General features: G+C 40.5%; 1 protein-coding gene across 5 annotated transcripts in view; it reads left to right on the top strand.

Moving 5' to 3' along the window:
* The first annotated feature begins 9,771 nt into the window (after positions 1–9,771).
* Positions 9,772–21,529, top strand: part of TTC8 (tetratricopeptide repeat domain 8) — a 46,267-nt gene continuing 34,509 nt past the window's right edge. For 2 of the 5 annotated variants that reach the window (XM_066276247.1, XM_066276245.1), the window contains exons 1-2: positions 9,772–9,945; positions 19,665–19,694. In XM_066276247.1, coding sequence (XP_066132344.1) covers positions 9,832–9,945; positions 19,665–19,694 — 144 coding nt within the window. In that variant the 5' untranslated portion in view covers positions 9,772–9,831. Of the gene's footprint in view, positions 9,946–19,664; positions 19,695–20,049; positions 20,160–21,529 lie in introns of those variants that run through there. The other 3 variants (XM_066276246.1, XM_066276249.1, XM_066276250.1) reach the window with 3 other exon arrangements.

Here is a 21,529-nt window from a genome sequence, read left to right as displayed (position 1 = left end):
ACAGTATTTATGAAAAGATTAATCTTAAGCTGATTTTGATGTAGGAGGACATTTCCTGGAGAGGCAAATACGTTTAGTTATAGATAGTACAGTTTAGAAAAAGGAGATATGATAATTAGAGATTAAAGAAGATAAAGCCAAGAGATAGAAGACAGTAGTAAAACACCATGTATATTTTAAGTTACGGACTTTATTATACTGAGAAACTATTTTGGTCAACAAATGAAACGTGATCTCTAAATAATATCTTTACATTTGTAATGTGAAAGTAGTATCCTTTCCACTATAGAAAGGCAATTATAGGCCTGTGGTGGCGCAGTGGATAAAGCATCGACCTGGAATGCTGAGGTTGCCGGTTCAAAACCCCGGGTTTGCCTGGTCAAGGCACATATGGGAGTTGATGCTTCCTGCTCCTTGCCCCTGTTCTCTCTATCTCTTTTCTCCTCCTCCTCCTGCTCCTATCTCCCTCTCTCTCTCTCTTTCTAATAAAAATGAATAAAAATCTAAAAAAAAAAGGCAATAATATACTTTCCAGTACAAGATAAAATGTCAATTTGTGTTGGATTTGATCTCACCTGGAATACAGTGGTTACTTCATTTTGATATGAAGTTTTTGTTTTCTTCCCATTTTTTATTTTAACTTAGGAAATAATTTCAGACTGACAAATGATAAAAATCATTTTTGTGCTTTTAAATTTTTATCCAGTCCTCGATCCCTTGAATATTAACAGTTAACATTTCCTTTACCATTCTCTAAGGTTGTGCATGTAAATACATGATGTATGTATAGATTTATATAGACACGTGTATATATGCATGTGTGTGTAAATGTTTTAAAAGTAAGTTGTAGTCATCATTCCCCCTTTTTAGTATTTTTTGTTTAAAATAACATTTATTTACATAATTAGAGGATATTTATCAAAATCATTAAATTAACATTGATACAATACCATTATTTAATCTACAAATCTTATTCAACTTTTGCCTTTGTCCGATTAATATTCTTTATAGGAAAAAATTTTAAATCAGATGTAGAATTCGACTCACATGTTGCATTTAGTTTCCATGGCTTTTTTAATCTAGACAAATTTCTGAGTCTTTTTTAGTCTTCTATCATTTTGACATTTTGAAGAATGCAAATCATTTATCTTGAGGAATATTTCTCAGTTGGTTTCTCTGATGTTTCCTCAATATCAGATTTAGATTATACTTTTTTTTTTTAAGTGAGAGGAGGGGAGATAGAGAGACAGACTCCTGCATGTACCCCGACCAGGATCCACCCTGCAACCCACCCCCTGTCTGGGGCCAATGCTTGAATCAACTGAGTTATTTTCAGTTTCTGAGGCTGACACGCAGACTAACTGAGCTATCTTTACTGCCTGGGGTCACTCTCGAACCAATTGAGCCAGTGGCTGCAAGAGAGGAAGAGAGAGGCCTGTTGGGGATGGGGCAGGGAGAGGAAAGGGAAGAGAAACAGATGGTCATTTTTCATGTGTGCCCTGACTGGGGACTGAACCCAGGATGTTCACACACCAGGCTGATGCTTTATCCACTGAGCCAACCAGCCAGGGCCCTAGATTATACATTTCTTGGAAGTAATGCAAAAAGCAATGTGGTGTCCATTTAGTACATGATATCCAGAGGCAAATATATCTATATGTAAGATACTACCTGCCAGGTTTCTATACTATAAAGTTACAATTAATCAACTAGTGTGTTGTAGATAATTAATCATAAATGTTAATATAAAATTTTGATTCATAAGCATTGGAAAATAAATTGATAGTTAATAATTGCACTTTGGTACACACAGTCTTTCAAGGCATGCTGTTCATGAGGGGTGTTTTTGTATATATTTTAAACTTTAGATGATTTTCCAAAAAGGTCGTCAGAAGCCCAATTAACCCTGCAACAGATGACAGGGTTGGCTTCTCCATGTTCTTGCCAGCACAATTTTTATCTTTCTGATTTTTCCTAGTCTGCCAAGCAAAAAACAGCTGTTGCTTTAATTTTTATTTCTCCAATTAATAGGGAGACAATGTAACTTCTTATATGTTTATATTTTGTCTATCATGTATTTTACAATTTTTAAGGTTATTATTTGTTTGCTTTTTATTTTATTCCTAGTTTCTTTTGCTTTGCAGGAGTTTAAAATTTGTTATGTAGGAAAATAAGTCAGTCTTTTCAATGATAATTTTGGGAGTTTTGTACCTGTTTGGTAAAGACCAGTCTAAGCTTTAAAAAACAAACAAACAGAAAAAGGCTTCAGGACTCTGAACTTTTCTTCTTTCGCTTTTGTAATTTGTTTTAACCGGGAGATCTTTATTTTTGTATACTGGTGCAGTTGGCTCCATTTTTTTTCTCCAACAGAAAACTGTCCCCTACACCAGTGGTCCCCAACCCCCGGGCCGTGGACCAATACCGGTCCATAGGCCATTTGGTACTGGTCTGCAGAGAAAGAATAAATAACTTATATTATTTCCATTTTATTTATATTTAAGTCTGAATGATGTTTTATTTTTAAAAAATGATCAGATTCCCTCTGTTACATCCATCTAAGACTCACTCTTGACGCTTGTCTCGGTCACGTGATACATTTATCCATCCCACCCTAAAGGCCGGTTCGTGAAAATATTTTCTGACATTAAACCAGTCTGTGACCCAAAAATGGTTGGGAACCACTGCCCTACATAAGCTATTGAAAAGCCTCGCTTTTCCTCACTATTTTGAAATACCACATGCTAAATTGTCACATATCTGCTGCCATTTCTGGCTTCTCTATTCTGTTCATTTTATTCAGCAAGTATTATTTGAGCACATATGATGTGTCAAGCACTATTCTAGGGACTTGGGATACAGCAAAGTCTCTGCTCCTGGTGCTTGCATTCGGGGAACAGGGGTTAGTGGTAGAGAATGAAAATAATATATATGTACACACTTATGAAACCCTTCAAGTAGTAGTACGTACTGTGAAGAAGAATGTGGTAGGGAAGTGAGATGGAAGTGGTTGGCAGGAGGTTCTCTACTGACGTGACATTTCAGTAGGGACCTTTATGAAATGAGAAAAGTCACAGAGAGTAGCAGGTGGATATCTAGGGGAAGAGTGTGGCTGTCAGCAAACAGCAAGCACAAGATGGGCCTGCTAAGCCTGGCCAAGAACCAGCAAGGAGACTAGTGTCCTAGAGTAAGATGGGGAGACATACCATCAAAGAAGCAGTCAGGAACTAGAACCGGTGGCACTTCTAGGACTTGGCAGTTTGGATAGTGTGTTAGAATATTCCAGAACTTTTTTTTTTTTGGAGTAGTATCCTAGTCAAATGAAAGGCACCTCCTCTCATATATGTGCATGTCTCTGTGGCAGGTCAGAGTAGGAGGCAGAGATGTGTGAATACAGAGAATATTGCATTATAAAACTCAGTTCTTTTCTTTTTCATTTTAAATATGTATACCAGGATTCTCTATGCCATTTGATGTATAGATTTCAGTTTGATTGAAATGTCATTGTTTCACCAAAGAAAAAGAATCTAGGTCTATTTTCATATTTATTTTTAAAATTTTATTTAGAAAATTAATTTTATTTAGAAATGTCATTTTTTCATGTAAAAAAGGAATCCAGGTTTACTTAAAAAGGGGGAGGAGGATTTAAAAAATCGGCATGGCCCTTACCAAGGAACAGAAAATAAGGCATTCTTCTGTCGCATGAGGATAAGATGCAGCCAGACGTGGTTGTCACAGAAATAAAATTTATACCAAGAGTTCTAAGCTACCTTCAATTGTTGAAAATTAATTCAGAATCTTATTTTCAGAGTACAAGAAGTTTGATGGAAAAAGCAGTTGAATGTAATCAACCTCTCTCTGTGGGCTTGGCTTTAAACTGTTCAGGCTGTCACCTGTAATATGAATCAGAGGGACTTGATAAATATTCCAAGAACACTCTAGATGGCTCACCTTATGGGATGTGTAATTGCCTGTGAAATTCAGACTGAAACAAGTGAATTTCAAATAAAAGGGAATTGTTTAATAATTGTATTTCTACTTTCTTAAGACCTTTCCCCAAATAACACGTGGTAACTTCACTGGAGAGCCACAACAGGAGAATGACTTTGGCGGACGGTCAGTAATATCAGGTGAATGTAACGCAGTGCATGTGCAGAGAATGAGAAACATTTCATCTGTTTTCAGGGACATCACTAGCAGAGCTTTCCTACGTGACAAAATTATCAGCAAATTGGCAAATAATAATAATTTCGGCTCTGCTTTTCCAACAGCCAAACCTCTTGTTCTGTTCACTGAATTGACTATAATTTTTCTGAGCAAACGCTCTGTGGAGTAATCTCATCCTCGCCACTGAAAAGATGTATACTTATATGAGCCTTAAATTTTGCCTCCACCCTTGCGATCTTTTGTGTGGCCTCTGACATGTATCTATGTCCAGTTACCGACAGAACATCTTCATCTGGCTTTCCCCAAAACTCTTAACCCCGTTTTACCCCTTTTGAATGTAATTTCTTTTTTTCTCAGCCCATTCCTTCTCCTTCATTCTCATCTTGGTGACTGGCCCCCTCATGCATACACGCAAAACCTGAAAACCTGGGAGCTAAGTTAGCTTTGTCTCTTTTCTTAGCCAAATGCCCTCCACATACCCAATCGCTGTCCAAGTCCTATTGATTCTATCACTTGAATACTTCGGGGCCAGTTCTGTGCATCTGCATTAATCTCAGCATTTTGCACCTTGACTCTTGAAACAGTGTCTGAAGGGATCTTCCTGCCATCACTCGTAGTCAATCAAGTTGTTTTTATTCTGGTGAAACGTCTTTGGTGGCTTTTCACTGAATATGCAAACGCCACTGCATGGTGTTCCCCATTCTCCAGATCTGTCCTCAGCCGGCCTTTGTCTCCTCCGGCCCTCCTCACCTTCTTTCCTGGACCCAGGATTTCATGTTGCTGCGAAGCTTTTCCCGAGCTGCTGACTGCAGGGCTCTTTACCCTCCACCTCGTGCACAGCGTAGACTCGCCCCGTCCTGTGCCTTCGCTGTACCCATTTCCCCTGAGAGGTCCTATTGAACGTATTTGACTATGTGCATTATCTACTCTATATCTCTTGCATCTCATAGTATGTATTTAAACACAGTTTTGCATAAATGTCAGTATCAATAGATACTTATCAAACACTTCTGCAAGAAACGGGGGAAATATAAATAACCTCCAATTTTTCTGAGACTGCCTCAAAATGCTCTGTCTCTACATGAAATAAATGTTGTCCAACAGAAAATTGAGGAGATCCCTGTTTACATATATTGTTGGTTCCCATCCCAACACATTTCTATGCTCTTTGAAAAGACAATGTAGTTATGCCTAGATTTATTTATTTATTTGGTATTTTTCTGAAATGAGAAACAGGGAGGCAGAGAGACAGACTTCCGCATGCACCCAACTGACCAAGATCCACTCAGCATGCCCACTAGGGGGCAATGCTCTGCCCATCTGGGACATTGCTTGGCTGCAACTGGAGCCATTCTAGCATCAAGGCAAGGCCATGGAGCCATCCTGAGCACCTGGGCCTACTTTGCTCCAATGGAGCCTTGGCTTTGGGAGGGGAAGAGAGAGACAGAGAGGAAGGAGAGGGGGAAGGGTGAAGAAGCAGATGGGTGCTTCTCCTGTGTGCCTTGGCTAGGAATTGAACCTGGGACTTCCACACACCAGGCCGATGTTCTATCACTGAGCCAACCAGCCAGGGCCTTAATTATGCCTAGATTTACAGTTGTTAATATGCAAAACAATTTGTTCTTGTATTATTATTTATTAATTACTGTATCATTTTTCATACAAACAACTGTAACCCTACTTTTGCCCCACCTTGTATATAAATAACCTCGGGACAGGAGGCCTGTCTTGTCCACCTCTGTGTTCTTAACTCTAAGCACGCAGACTACACAAATACTTGTTGACCAAGAGAATATCTCATTTTATAATTTTGCTTTTTTTGGGGTTAAATTTAAGTGATCTAAATAATTTCAATTTAACATTTAAGAAAACTTAACTTTTGGCATTTCAAGTTACACTATCTTCAGTATATTTTAACTCAAATTAACCTAAAGGGATATCCAGTTGCTAGAGACAAATAAAAGGATTGGTATACTGAGGTCTAGCTCTGATTGTGCAACTGACTCAGAGAGATTACCTTGCTTTGCTATGCTTCATTTTCTCCAAAAAATGGCCCCAGTAATTCTTATTTACTAAGGTGACCAATCGTCCTCATTTAGGGAGGACAGTCCCTCTTTTGTAAGTTCCGTCCTCCCTGGAAAAGTGTCCTCCTACATGTCCTCCTTTTTGATATTGGAAGACTAATCTGTAAATGTCCGTATTCAATTGATGCAGAGTCGATCCATTGCATGTGATGTGACGTATTTGTATCTAAATAAGTACTTTTTTTCTTACAATTATTATTAAAAATTAATAGGAATGAAGCATAATTACAACATAAAATATTACTAATATTTTTATTATGCATTTATCATATTACAGTGTATTATTGTTGCAATGATGAAATGTTTCTTTTATTTATGATATTGTTTTTTTCAATTTACATTTGTCCTCCTTTTCATTGTAAGAAAGTTGGTCACCTTATATCTATACCCTCCACCAGGAACTGTTACAATGACTATTCTTCCTATTAAGAGTATGATATAAAATAATAGTTTCTGCATTATGGATTACAAATGATAAAACATAAGATTAATAAGCATATTTACATGATTAAAAAGTAACAAATATTTATTACCTTTTAAAGGTACATTTTGTGCTACATTTGAACATAACATTCTGCAATTTTCTAAATACTCAACAATTTTCCTCATCCATTTGACTTTTCTGAAAGAAGTAACGATCTTCTGAAAGAAGCAAAAATGAATTATATGCTCCCAAGTTATTTTTAATGCTTCTATTGTGTGCCATATTTAAAATATATATATATATATTTAAGATTTTTGTATCCTACTTACAAAATCTTGTTTCTCTCTAGGAAGTTGGCAATAATCTCGATATATACAAAACCATTCAGAATTCAACACAGTGGTGGTTTAACCCTGGTTGTCCATTTGAATTACCCGGGAAACTTAAAAATATACTGATTCCCAATTCTTACTTCAAACCATTAAGTCAGAGTCTCTAAGGATAGAATGCAAGCATTTGTATTTTGAAAAGCTCCCCAGAAATTCTACAACACACTTGACCAGCACTCTTCAAAACTGTCGAGGTCATCTTAAACAAGGAAAGCCTGAGGAACAGAAGGCAAAGGAGACGTGATGACTAAATAGAATTCAGTATATAAAGGGGGACTATGAAAGAGAAAAAGAAGGTTACTGAAATCTGAATAAACTGTGGAGTTAATAGTAAGTAAAAGTGATTCTTTAATTGTGACACAGGAACCATGGTTACATAAGATGTTAACAGTAGGGAAAATTGGGTGAGGAGGGTAAGAGAACTCTTTGTATTACCTTTGTAACTTTTCCATAAATCTAAATCTATTTAAAATAAAAAGTTTATTTAAAAAAATCTGTCTAGTATGAAGCCAGGGTTGGGAATCACTTACGCAGAATATGTTTACATTGTACCAGAAAACAAAAAGACCCTGTGAAATATTGAACCCAATTGCCAAGAGCCAGCATGTGCCCTCCTAAAAACCTGACACCACAAACAATAAGCTGCTGCATCAGAACAGGTTACATTTCTAGAGGCACTCCCTGGGAAAAACAATGGTCTCGTTTTAATAAACATAATTGTAATAATTGTGATTCTGATAGTTGCACTCAAGATGCAAAAACTGAAGGAAGATTGCTAGTAAAGGAGCAGAGGCGATTTAATGGTGGGTCTGCCAGATGGTGCCCTGGGCCCCGACTTCTGAAGGGCCCTGCAAAACTCCAACTTTACACTTTTTTTTTTTTAATGACACCAAGTTTGATTTCATATGTGCAATTTTAACATTAATAGTACATAATATTTTTATTTATTTAAAAATTTAAAAATAGGCCCTGGCCAGTTGGCTCAGTGGTAGAGTGTTGGCTTGGCGTGCAGAAGTTCCGGGTTCGATACCCAGCCAGGACACACAGGAGAGGCACCCATCTGCTTCTCCACCCCTCCCCCTCTCCTTCCTCTCTGTCTCTCTCTTCCCCTCCCGCAGCTGAGGCTCCATTGGAGCAAAGGATGGCCCGGGCGCTGGGGATGGCTCCTTGGCCTCTGCCCCAGGCGCTAGAATGGCTCTGGTTGCGACAGAGCGATGCCCCGGATGGGCAGAGCATCGCCCCCTGGTGGGCGTGCCGGGTGGATCCCGGTCGGGTGCGTGCGGGAGTCTGTCTGACTGCCTCACCGTTTCCAGCTTCAGAAAAATACAAATATATATATATATATACACACACACACACACACACACACACACACACACGTATTTTTATTTTCCCTATCTCTCTCTTTTTTTAAGGGGCCCAATATTTTCTTCTGCGCCCGTGGCCTCAACGGATCTTAATCCACCTCTGTAAAGGAGTAAAAAAAATTCAACCCCTTCTCAGAAAACTCGGTTTAATTTTGATAGCTACTAAATATATAAATATCTGGATTAAATATGTCTGCATTACGGTACCCTAGTGGTTTGAGAAAATTGCAAGTGACCCAAATTGCAAGTGACCCATCTTTGTTGGCAGTTTGTTTCTTATCAATAAAGGAGATCGAGATCTGATCAGAATGTTATTCAATATTGAGTTGATTTTTTCCTCTCTTGCCTCTCCCACTGTGGTCGAAAGGAGGCAATGAAAAAATAAAAGACCCCCTCCTCTTCCATAATGAAGTCTACCTGGATTTCGCCTGGTCACACGTCTCTTTTCATAACCATTAAAGATATTTGTAATGTGTGAAAATCTCTAGAGGAGTCAGAATTGTGCCTGAAAACATAATTCCACACAAATCAATATTTGACAAAAAGCAAGAGCTTGGAGATGATGTTTCAAAAAGCTTGTTTAATTTTTTGGACACATTATCTTGTTTGGTAAAACCAAATAATTTATGATCCAGAATCCCGTTGCAGAGTCAAATTAACAAACAGTTAATAACAGCCTGTAGCTACACAGATTACAGCCCAGATCCCTAACTACATGAGACCTTAGGTAAATAATTTCTCTTTCTTCAGTCTATCTCAGTTTCTCATCTGTAAATTGAATAGATTGGACTAAGCAATCTCGAATGCTCCCTTCAATATGGACTACCGGATTTGGTGAGAAGGACTTCGAGAAACAGACGGGAGAGTTCTAGGATTTAGGCAGAGCTTTGGATTCCATTAGGCAGGACGGTTGGTATTGAAAAGCTGTTCGCGTGCTTGTTTTTCTATAGTCAGAAAGGTCATTGATAGGGGTAATAATACGTAAAGGAGGAAGAGCGGGATAGTGCCCCGTGGGAGGGTCAACTCCAGGGATTTTTCTGGGACTCGCAGAGGAAGAAGAGCGTTCGCTGCTAGGCAACTGCGCCTCCACGGACGGTGGTGGAGGACCCCAGTCGGAGGTGTTTAAGTTTCTGCCTCTTAATTTAGTCACCGTACCCCCCCCTTTTTTTAATGAATAAAATTTGTAGCCCTTAAAAGTACACATTTTTTTGCACCAACTTTTGGCAAGCCCTAGCTGAGCTCTGATCGCAGGGATTTTTCTCTCTCCTCTCAGGCGCGCTGCGGGCGCCCCTGACTAGGCCCCGCCGCCGCGCGTTGCTGGGCAGAGCGGAATGCCAGCGGCTCCTCGGTCCCCGCCCTCCCTGGGTCCGGCCCTGGCCCTTCACAGGCGGCGCTCGGCAGCCATGGGCTCGGAGATGGAACCGCTTCTCCTGGCCTGGAGCTACTTTAGGCGCAGGAAGTTCCAGCTCTGCGCCGATCTGTGCACGCAGGTGCTGGAGCAGTCCCCTTATGACCAGGTACCTGCCGGACCCCATCAGCCCTGTGGATCCTGGCGGCGAGGCCGAGGGCTCTCGGGGATGCTCAGGCCCCCGGGCGGGGACTCCGGGGAGATAGGCCCGGGTGATTGACAGTCCGCATAGGCGCCTGGAGCGACACCCCTGCAGCCGTGGCCGGCGGGTGCCTGCCAGTCCGCTGCGTACCTGATTCCCGGAGGGACCCACGATTGCTGTGCCGTGATCGCCCCCTCCTCAAACTTTCAAGTGTCCCTGGAAGGAACACTTAAAGCCCTGACTTTTACTTTGTTGAGGAACTTCAATCATTCACCTCTACTCGCACATGGATGGGCTCTTCAAGCTCGCTGCATGTGCGTTGTTAATTTCTAAAACAATTATATATAAACATAAAGAGTGGTAACTTCCCACTTCCTGCTGGAATAGCTGCCTTTTCAGTTTTGGATCAAATGTGTGATTCTTCCACTTTATCTTAGGAGTAGTATTCGAGAGTGAGGAGCCTTTGATTTGGGGGCAGGAGTGCAACTTGAGGCAAATACTGCAAATTAGAGGAATCAAGGAGGGGAAAGGATACATTTATTATTAGGAGGGAAAGATGGGGGAAATTTCCCCCCTAAAAGAAGGAGTGATGGTTTTGACTAAAAGACATCTTAAATAAACTACAGTAATAGTTTAACTTCTCTGAAATAAAGTGTAATATTAAATAAAGTGAGTGAAAAGGTCATATACTGTGCGTGTGAGAGGTACAGGTCTGGTTCACAGGTAGTTCCCAGAAGAGGCAAAAAAGGAGAAGAAGAGAGCATAGAAGCAGAGCTGTGGCAGTTTGTCAGTAATTCTAGTAAATGCAAAATATAGTTCTTGTGTCCTGGCTTTTCCTCTAGTTAGAAAAAGGAAAAGTACAGGGGAGATGCATAAGTAGATAGAGGCAGGAGTGTGAACACTTTCTGGGCTCTGCCTTAGGTCCCAGCAAATGGGTGGAGAGTAACCTGTCCTGTGAACAGTTTGGCCTTCAGATAGATAGTACAGCTCCCCTAGAAGACAAGCGTGTTTCTTGGGACAGTAGTACCACAGATGCTGTTCAGAAAAAAAAAGAAAAATTCATGAGTAAATAGGGGATCATGACAACATATTCACCCATTTACATTTGTATGACAAAAATTAGTTACAGTCCTGTGATGTACCAGACAATGTTCTAGGCACGATGGTTTTCAAGAACTTTCTATGCTGTTTTCATTTTCCCACTGAGTGAGGGTAGTTTCCATTCTGTGCTCTAGAGAACACTGATCCCGAGAGCTGCTCAGTGAAAGTGTCCTCATTAAGTGCGTTTGGGAAATGCAGATTCCCTTATTAGAGATTCAAGTTTCATACCGAAGCTTCTGAGAAGTTCTGAAGAACAGGAACTTAATTTTGCCTAGTTATTATATTATTAACCTAATAGTTCTGAAACTTATTTGACCACTGGTTCCTTTTTTGGCAACCATCAAGAGTCAGATATCTTGGCTGTTAGCATCCTAGGGGGGATGTTGTCATGTTGGGAAATGTTATAGACAAAGCTACAGTGTTTTTATTAATGGTTAAGACCCTATAATCTTAATGACAGAATCATAGTGGCGTTTAGTATCTATAAGTTCAGATTCAGTTTGGGTTAAGCACTGTAATCAGGACTTCATATGTGTTCAATTCAATGACCTTTTATGGAGTGCTTACTACTTGCCAGGCATACGTTCTATAAATTGTATGTATTCCTATGCTTAGAATAACCTTGTAAAGGAGGTAACAAAAGTAATAGCTAACATTTATTATTTATTCTGTGTCAGGTTTGCAAGAGGGTCTTATATGTTATCTCATTTAAGCCTCAGCTATTTTTGGAAGTCGGTACTCTCTCCCCCATTTTTCAGATTGGGCACACTGAGGCACAAGGTGAAGTAATTTGTCCAAAGTTACGAAGCCCATCAGCCCATTCCCTTTGTTTGTACTATGCTGCATCTTTGGCGTTTCATAGCCTAATTTTTCAAAATGTTTCTGAACTTTTCCTAGTCTTATTTTCCTATCCTGACTTTTTCAAGATTTTTTTTTTTCAGAGACAGAGAGAGGGATAGACAGGGACAGACAGACAGGAACGGAGAGAGATGAGAAGCATCAATCATCAGTTTTTCGTTGCGACACCTTAATTGTTCATTGATTGCTTTCTCATATATGCCTTGACTGGGTGGCTACAGGAGACCGAGTGACCCCTTGCTCAAGCCAGCGACCTTGGGTCCAAGCTGGTGAGCTTTTGCTCAAACCAGATGAGCCCGCGCTCAAGCTGGCAACCTCAGGGTCTCGAACCTGGGTCCTCCGCATCCCGGTCCTATGCGCTATCCACTGCGCCACTACCTGGTTCAGGCTCAAGATATTTTTTAAGTGGGAAAGAATTTGGACATATCCGTGTCTTGGACGAAAGGCTCTGAGAAGCCCTGAAGGAAGAAGATCTGCCCATCTTTTATGAAGCCAGGTTTCTGAAACTGACTTGACCACTGGCTCCTTGCTGGGGGGGACAGAGGGACAAATATCTCCCTCGTTATCCTGGGAGATGTCGCTCTGGGAGAATGCATAGGCAAAGCAGTAGGGCTTTTAGTCATGGTTAAGAAGGGGTCACAGAGGAGATCTTGGCTCCTTTCCTTTTACCTAGGAAGAATAAGACAACCAACTTAATTACTTCATTTAAAAGCTCCCAAATTAGTAGCTGTACCAGGTAAGAAATTGGGTGTTTTATTTGGCTTATAATATAGCTCCCATTAGGCCTTACTGGCCCTCTTGCAAGATTAAAATGTCACAGAGTATGTTTGGTGGAACTGTGATTTTGATAATGACAATGAAGGGAAAAAAGGACATAGGTTCATACTGAGAAATACTGCTGTTGTCATTGGTTAACCATTAGATCATTATGGCAACAGGTCTTGGTAGGTCCTGGCTTGTTCCGTTAGCCTATTTGTTTGGATTTGATACTTCATAATGTGATACATAATTAATTTCTAATACTGTAGATGGTTTTTAAAAATGTTATTCGTCATTACTGTTTCATTGTTATGAGCAGGGGTCGATATGTTCAGCTAGTCCAAAGTCAAGAGTAAGCCTAGGAGAATCAGGATCAGATGTAAGAGAAATTTATCTTATTTTTTTCCTTTCTAGTCCTTTTTACTTATTTTGCTGAGGTAGTTTATTTAAGAGGAATGATATATGTTGCCAGAAACAACTAGTGTCTCACCAGCAGTAGAGTTGAACTTGATGTTACTTTGCCAGACTGGGCTTTGGATGTCTGGAAAGAGCTTCTGAAAATCTTACAGGGTTCCTTCATGTTAGTTATTCTCTGAGCCAACCTTTAAACACCATACCTCTGCACTGCATGCTTTCCTTACCACCAATTTAGGTATTTTGAACCCAGTTGTTATTTCACTTGGTAAATATTTCCCAGTCTGATTTTCCCAAGCTTGAAGAAATCCTGCTTTTTTTCTTGATTAAATTTTTTTTAACATTTACATTAGAATGCTGATGCAATTAGTAAAGAGCTTTAGGAAGCTTAAGGAGGTTCCTTTGAGTAGAAGCAACAGTTCTTCTTTTTTCCTTAGAGCCCAGGACGGCAGGTCTGTACGGTACTCACGGAGTTTGGCATCAAGGGCTGTCGCTGGGTATTTGCTGAATGAGTGCATCGGTCAGATGCATATATGTGTTTTGATGGCGTTATTCCTGTGCACCAGCTTCTCTGTTGATGAAGGTGGTTGTCTCCCCACCTCTTGCCCCCCATCCTTAATTCTCAGCACCATTGGTTCTTAAGTGTACATTTATCTTTTCAAATAGATGTAATGGCATTATGGACATACTTAATTCATTTCTTGTTAATTAGTCCAGAAAATTCTTCCTGAATCCCACCAGGAGAGTGTTCCTAATAGTAATGATCTTCGCTGGTGTTTCTTACAGAGTTCTCATTGTTTCAGTGGAGCAATGATGGAGAGACTTCCGGTCTATGAAGAGCTAACAGATGTGAGAGCGGCCCCGCAGTTAGCTGGTTTATCTTCCTGGGTCCCATTAGCTTTTTCTTTGAGACTTCTACCTTTTAAAGAAGAGGACTTTCCCTTCATAGCTATTCGAATGACCACTCCTGTGCCACCAAACTGATTTTAGCACAAATGAGTGACTCCGAGGCAGGCCAGGACACATAGAAGAGCAAGGAGATTCAAGTATTTCTTCTTAGAGCCAAATGGATTCATTTTTCCTCTTCCTTTTTATTTCTCAAAACAAAATAGCTTTTGCTTTTGATGTTGTTTTTTTCACTTGATTTTTCTTGTTTTTCTCCCAGATGAGGAGAACCTCCTTAAAGCGATTATTATGTGTCAATCTTTCTAGAAGCTTGTCCAAGGAACTTCGAAAAGATAACATTTCGGTTTTGATACATCAGACTTTTTAGACGAAGCCTACCTTTGAGACTATTTATCTTACATTTTATTTCTTCTTTAAGAGATATCATTTTGATATACTGCCATCAAAAATATTTAATTAGTGCCTTGTGCTTTGTATTAGGACAGCTGGATAATATTTTAATTTGATTCTTGCCAAAACTGGGGTGGTCAGGCTGGCCAGAGAGAGGTGACATGCTACGAAATAGCATGCTTCCTCAGAGCAGTGCATTTTTATTTGGATACAGAAAGACTGAAGGGAAGGCTGAGTAAATAACATGGTGGCTGATAACAGGGAAGGGTTCATGGAGAAGATGGATTCTGAACTGCTTTTCCCAGATGCAGAACGGTGAGAAACGGGGCAGGGTCTGTGAGCATGAAGGACATCAATTAAAGATTTTGGTCAGTTAAGAATAAAGAGAGAAGGATATCTAGTTAATTTAGCATTATTTCCCCATTTGATAGGATAGAGTAAGAACTAGCAATTCACGGGCGTTTTCTTTTCTCAAAGTGTTCTTTGAATCACGACGGAACAAGTGGTTCAGAGTTATAGGACATAAGGGAGCAAGGCAGAGCGGTCTTCTGCGCAGCAGTCTGACCGCGAGGGAAGGGCTGCTCTCACGGCCCACGGCGGTCATCCTGATTAGTTGCTTAATCTGATTACTGTTCTTTGTGCTCCGTATGGCAGACTCATGGCTTTAAACCCAGTCCTGATGCTTTAGCTCCATTATAATTAAACAGGTCATAAAACAGGGAGGTTTTTAATGACACTGGGGTAGATTTCCAAATTATTTTTAATTTTAAAGTTATTATTTTTTTTTAAGAGAGAGAAACATTGATTTGTTCCACTTAGTTGTACATTCACTGGTTGCTTTCTGTATGTGCCCCAATTGGGAATCAAACCCACAACCTTGGCATATTGGGATGATGCTCCAACCAACTAAGCTACCCAGCCAGGACAGATTTCTGAATTATTACAATTAGTGGTTCTGGAAGGGGGAGGATTAGCTGTATATCAGAATGGGGATAATTTACATTCTCCTTCCCCACCCCCACTCTCTGCTTGTAGTGTGAGATAACAGAGAGGAGGGATTAATATTGTCAATGTCTTGAAGGTGGAGGAAAGGCTGAAAGTCACTGGCTTAGATGAAAGATGGGAACCAGGGCTCCCCAATGAGCTGTCAGTTAGTAGTTGGTTGAGACAACTATGTGGTGATCCAAGCCAAAAAACACCTTTCTGTGTGATTATCTAATTTATTTCCTCTTTGGGGCTATGGAGACTTAGTCACAATCTTTTGAGTCTTCATTTGATGATTTTATATTCCCACTGAATTATACTGATTACATTACTACTGAGCTACTTGGTCACTAAATCTCCCTAACCTTCTGAATCATCCATTTCTCTGTTTTCTTGCATTTTTCCCCCTTCCTATTATAGTTGAATTCTGAAAAATAGCTCAGCAGGTCAGATTCATTAGCCAGAAATGAGTATTGGTGGCACATTCAAGCGAGTTAGGAAGTCACATTCAGAATGATGTGGAGATTTCATTCCCTGGAGCAATAGCAGCGACCTAAGAGAAAGCTTACCATCGGGAGGATGGGAGGAAGCACACTGATGTGAACTGAAGTTGATGCTGATGACTGTTTGCTGGTTCTAGGCAGTGCCACTCTACTGCCCGTGTCCTCTTGCTCATTTTGAAGGAGATTCAAAGGGAAGTTTTTCTTTTTCCTAGTGAGAGAGAGACACACACACAGAGACAGGGACAGACAGGGACAGGCAGACAGGAAGGGAGAGAGATGAGAAGCATCAACTTGTGGCACTTTAGTTCATTTATTGCTTTCTCATATGTGCCTTGACTGGGGGGCTCCAGCTGAGCCAGTGACCCCTTGCTCAATCTAGTGACCTTGGGCTCAAGCCAGCGATCATGGGGTCATGTCTATGATTCCACACTCAAGCCAGATGAGCCTGCACTCAAGCCAGTGACCTCGGGTTTTGAACCTGGGCCCACAGCGTCCCAGGTTGATACTCTATCCACTGGGCCACAGCCTGGTCAGACCAAAATGAAGTTTTAATCTGATGTGCCATAACTGGGAGTTGCTTCTGAGTTCTGAAAAGGGAAGTCGTAGAGAGTTTGGTGCTTTCCATTCATTGTGTAAATGTTTTATAGAGAAGTTCTGTGTGACTGATAACTTCCTGTTGAAGGGGCTACAACCTTACACTTCATTAACAATGATAGTGTATATGAAAGAATCCTGAAATTATTACATTTCCTTAAAGTGCAAGGTTTTCTGCTGTAAAGAAGGCACTATTACTCTAAAGTGAGAGGAGGCCTAGGTCCTGGAGGTGGTGTGGCTTGTTCAAGGTCACGCCATAAGGGGCTTCCCGAGGAGCAAGCCCAGGTCTGCCTCCAGGGCTAGGCCTGGTGCTTCTCACCTGTGTGGATATCCATGGAAATAATTTGCTAGAGCAAGTGGACCTAACTTGTGGTTCCTTTGTGGGTGGGTTCATTGAAATCACACAACTATTGTTGAGAGAGATCCAAAGATGTAGGTCTCGGTAATTTAAGAGAGGTTTTGTCCTATCTCTAAATGACAACATCCTGAGTCCTTTCTGTCACAGTCGTGCTGCTCCTATGGCCTCCGGGCCAGTCAGGCAAAGCCTGGGTCTCCCCCGGCCTAGAGTACTCTGCTTTCCAGCCTTGCTATGGTCTCACGTTCTCAGCGAAGTATGATACATGCTGTTGACCCAGGATGTCTAGGTTCGTATACTGCCTGTATTCCTTGACCCGCGATTTCTCAGCTGTAAAACGGGGATGATAATACAGTGGTCCCTTGTCTATTGCGGGGTTAGGTTCCAGAACCCCCTGCGATAGGTGACAATCTGCCAAGTACTGACCTTATATTTATTATTTACATATATTTAAGGCTTTATTAACCCTCCCAACACTCTAATAAACATTTCCCACACTCTTATAAACACTTCCTATGCTCTTAAACACTTTCTACACTCTTAAACCTACATAAAATCCCGCGATACAGCGAAAAATCTGCGATACAAAATTAGACATATACAATTTAAATATCTGCGATACAGTGAGACCACGAAAAGTGAACCACGATATGGCCCAGGACGACTCTATACCTACCTCAAAGGCTTGTTGTGAGGGTTCAGTTCATTAATACATTGTAAGTGGTCAGCAATGTTGGCTGCTATTGTCTCTATAGCTAGAGGTATTTGCATGTAGGATTCTGTCCTTTATGTTCTTCTGGAAGGATTTTTGGTAATCTGGAAAGCATATGTGAGGAAAGTGTCCAGTGAAATTGATGATGAAATGACACTGACTATAGTTCATAGATCACTGGCACACTGTCATTGCCAGAATAATCTCTCTCCCTAAGGGTTTTTCTGACTTCCTTCTCTCTCATGTGTTCTTTTTCTCTCCCCTCCATCTAAGTAATCTATAACTGGTCCATAACTCGAGTATAGCATTTAACATGTATTGTAGCTCACTGGATCACGGGCTCTCCCCCACAGAGGACTCTCAGTGCCCAGCAGAGCGCGCGGGGTGCCGGAAGACTGTTGCGGAGCGAGTGTGTTCTCTGGGTCCTGTCTCCACCTTCCATTCATACAGCCTGCCTGCCTCTGCGTCTTCTCATCCTCGGTGCCTCTCATTTTCTTCTCTCCCCTTCTCACTTCACATCATTTTCCTGCGTGCTATTTATAAACGCACTCCTGAGGGACACTGGAGTGTGACAGAGCAGGAAGGCCTTCCTCAGAGAGCGGAGCGCTTGAGGCTGGGCTGGGAGTTCCAGCCGGCCTTGGGGAGTCTTCCTGCCCATGGTGAACAATAAGCATCTCCTTTAGTTGTTTTCTCTTCCATTGCGAGCACTGTCTGCAATCAGCTCTGCTAAACCCTTAACCCCTTTCTATATGGAACTTACCTTGTGTCTCTCCTACACTTTCCCTGTCAATCCTGCCATGTTATTTCCAACTCACCTTTTATCTCCAAGATGCACCAGCAAGAAAGAGCTCTGGCTTTGTGTAACCTTGGGTGAATTACATGACATCTCTGAATTTGTTTTAGTCTTTGTGAAGTGGGTAATATCACTTACCTGCCTCTCTCAGATGGTTGCTATGATATGAGTATCAGATGAGCTACTGGGCCATGTATACAAATAGGTAAAGAAAGAATAGAAGGGGTTACTTCTGTCACCTCATTTCCTGTGACAGCGTTCCTGTAAGCATGACTGTGGGAAATGTGTACTTTTCCTGGATCTTTCTTACGCACGGTGGAATTGGAAACCTCCAGCCGCTGGTATTCGTAGTTGCTGTTTTGTGTTTGGTTCAGCTGGTTGATAACTGTTCTCGGAAGCCCGCCCTGGAGGGCTGTCACTTTCTAGCCTGGCTGAGCCTTTTTCTCCCATTCCCACCATGTGCCAAGGGAAAGAAACTCATCCTGTCATGGAGACCAGATAGTTTACACATTGCTTGCACACAGAATAATTCTTAAAGAAATATTTAGGGTATTTCTTTTGGATTTTAGATCTATAGAAAATGAGGCAAACAAAGATTTTTTTTTATCTTTCCTATTTCTGTGTCTTAGTAAATTTTTCAGTAAAACACACTCAGGTATTCAACAGAGGCTGTGACTGTAGACATGTAAGTATAGAGGTTTTACCAATAAATTTTGTTATAAGTCTGATATTTTATTAATAGATTTTTATTTAATTTGGACAGAAAAAAACCCCTCTGTGTTATCAGCACCTGGCACTAATATATATTATGTAGTCTATTTGTAAAAAACACATTATAGTCAGAATTCATTTCTCTTCAGCCACTAGTCCCATTACATTTATATTAAATAGAAGGGGTAGAGTATGAAGAGTTTCCTTCTCCTTCCCAAGTGATTCAAGTTTGAATGTTTTAACCACTATGAACTTATTTTGAATATAAAGAAATGTTTCCTTGGTACAGTTGTCAAGTTATTTTTAATTTGTCAAATTTATTTTAATACTGCGTCTTTATTGAACAAACAGTTAAGATATCTTTTCTGTGCTCTAAATGAGTTTAGAGTAGTTAGAATTTTCCGATTATAGAACATTTAGTACTCTTCAGAGTATATTAGTTTTACAGAATTCCTGAGAGCACTTGTGGGGAAAAATTAAAGTTAATATTTTGATTTTTATTGAGTGATTTTTAGTTCATCTACATATACTTGGTTAGTCATTAAGACTTTTTATTTTAGGAACTGTATGTCTTAAAATGTTTACTACCTTCTTAATGCTTCCCAGGAGCCAGGTGCTGAGTTGCCGGTTTCTCAGGTAAAGGGTTAGCTGCAACCTTTCGTAGAGAATACTTTAGTTATGTTGCGTAGTTGTCGCTATAGATTAGAAAACTCGCTGCATATCTACCTGCGGTGTTATGAAATTAGCCGTATCCACCTTGCATTCTGTACCTTCTTATATAAACTATTATATTTCTAATACTTTTGTGTCTGTGAATGGGTAACCTTGTAGAACTCGTGCAGTCTATTCAATAAGCCTTGGAGCTCATTGGCCAGAAGGATGAGAATACAGGAAAGGGAGCCCGGGCCATGTAAAAGGAGCAGGAAGCCAGAAGAGCACAGGTGTGGGAGAAGGCTGATGGGTAGGACGTGCCTGGAGTAAAGAGCAGCCCGATTCTGCTTCAGAAGGTCTTGGTTTTGGACAGAGCTGCCGGTTGCAGTGAAGAGGGAAGGAAGGCACAGTGGCCAGGCCACCACATCTACCAAATCAACTAGGTTAGAGGTAGGTGGTCAGAGACACCTGTCAGCTGGGGAAGGCACAGCGAGTGAGGGAGAGAGGGGTCGCCTGGCCGGTGAAACTTTTAACCCAAGTGGGTTTCCAGTTAAGTCTGGGAATAAGGAGAAGGGAGGAAAGAGTTGTACACCAGAGAGCTTAAGCCTTAAGTGTTGCCAGGCATTTGCCCTGCCAAGTCGAGAGGATTTTAGGTGTTTCTTTTTGTAGGTTAATAAGCGATTTGAACCTTATATGGGTTCATATGTATAATCATCAACCCTTTTAGAAGAAAGCAGTATACAAAGGACTCTTATGGAGGCCTGAGTAGTATCAAACAAACTCCATAAGTAGGTTAAATTTGTAGTTCTCTGTTCTTTCAAATATGCCATTTGTCTTTGAAATGTTTATAACCCTGATTTCCAAATTGATAGATGCTGCAAAACTATTTTTTGCATATGTACAAGTCATTTAAAAATATCTAAATTACAGAGCTTTAATGTGCTTTTTTATTTTCAGTAATTTTGGAATATTTTGCTTAAAATTAAATTCAAACATCAATAATTTGCATTGTGCGATTTTAAAACTATAAATGGCATTTGAAGGTTTCAAACTAGCACAGGGACTTCATGAAAGATCAGTACTTAGTCTTACTTTTCTGGTATGTTACTGTAGACTCAATTATCCACTGGGTAGTAAACTAGATAAATAAATAAACAAATAAATAGAGAGGGAGCAGTGCTGACTGGATTCTTCCCAGCTCACTGTTCACACTTTCTGCCTCTCTTCTTTGGCACATTCTTACAACTTCAAAATAAATGAGGTTTTACAATAATAATTCAATCTATTGTGCCTGAGTTTTCATTTTCATAGACTAGGCACTGTCAAATGTTACTGATTCTTATGATGTCAAAATCAGGTTGGGGGGGGAGGGGAGGGAGGAAGGAGAGGGAGGGGGTGGGGGAGGGGCGGGGCACAAAGAAAACCAGATAGAAGGTGATGGAAGACAATTTGACTTTGGGTGAGGGGTATGCAACATAATCAAATGTCAAAATAACCTGGAGATGTTTTCTCTGAATATATGTACCCTGATTTATCAATGTCATCCCATTAAAATTAATAAAAAAAAATCAGGTTTGACACACTGTTCTCTGGGTTTTAGTCTAATGATAACCTGGAACAATTGTTTCTTATATGCTTTTAACTGCTGCCCTTGCATTCTGTGTTGAGGAACAGAACAATTGAAACGTTTCCCGGGGGCAGTATAATTTTTATCTCTTCATGTGTTTATTTTTATAACTAAAATGGGATTAACCTCACAAGAGGTAGAACAGGATCAGCATTTTCTCGATGCTGTCCAGCAGATGGTTGCCTCCAGAATA

Source organism: Saccopteryx bilineata, chromosome 4, assembly GCF_036850765.1.
Source record: "Saccopteryx bilineata isolate mSacBil1 chromosome 4, mSacBil1_pri_phased_curated, whole genome shotgun sequence".
NCBI classification, from domain to species: domain Eukaryota; kingdom Metazoa; phylum Chordata; class Mammalia; order Chiroptera; family Emballonuridae; genus Saccopteryx; species Saccopteryx bilineata.
The sequence above is the reverse complement of the archived record's forward strand: the minus strand, read 5'-3'. Positions and strand labels throughout refer to the sequence as shown.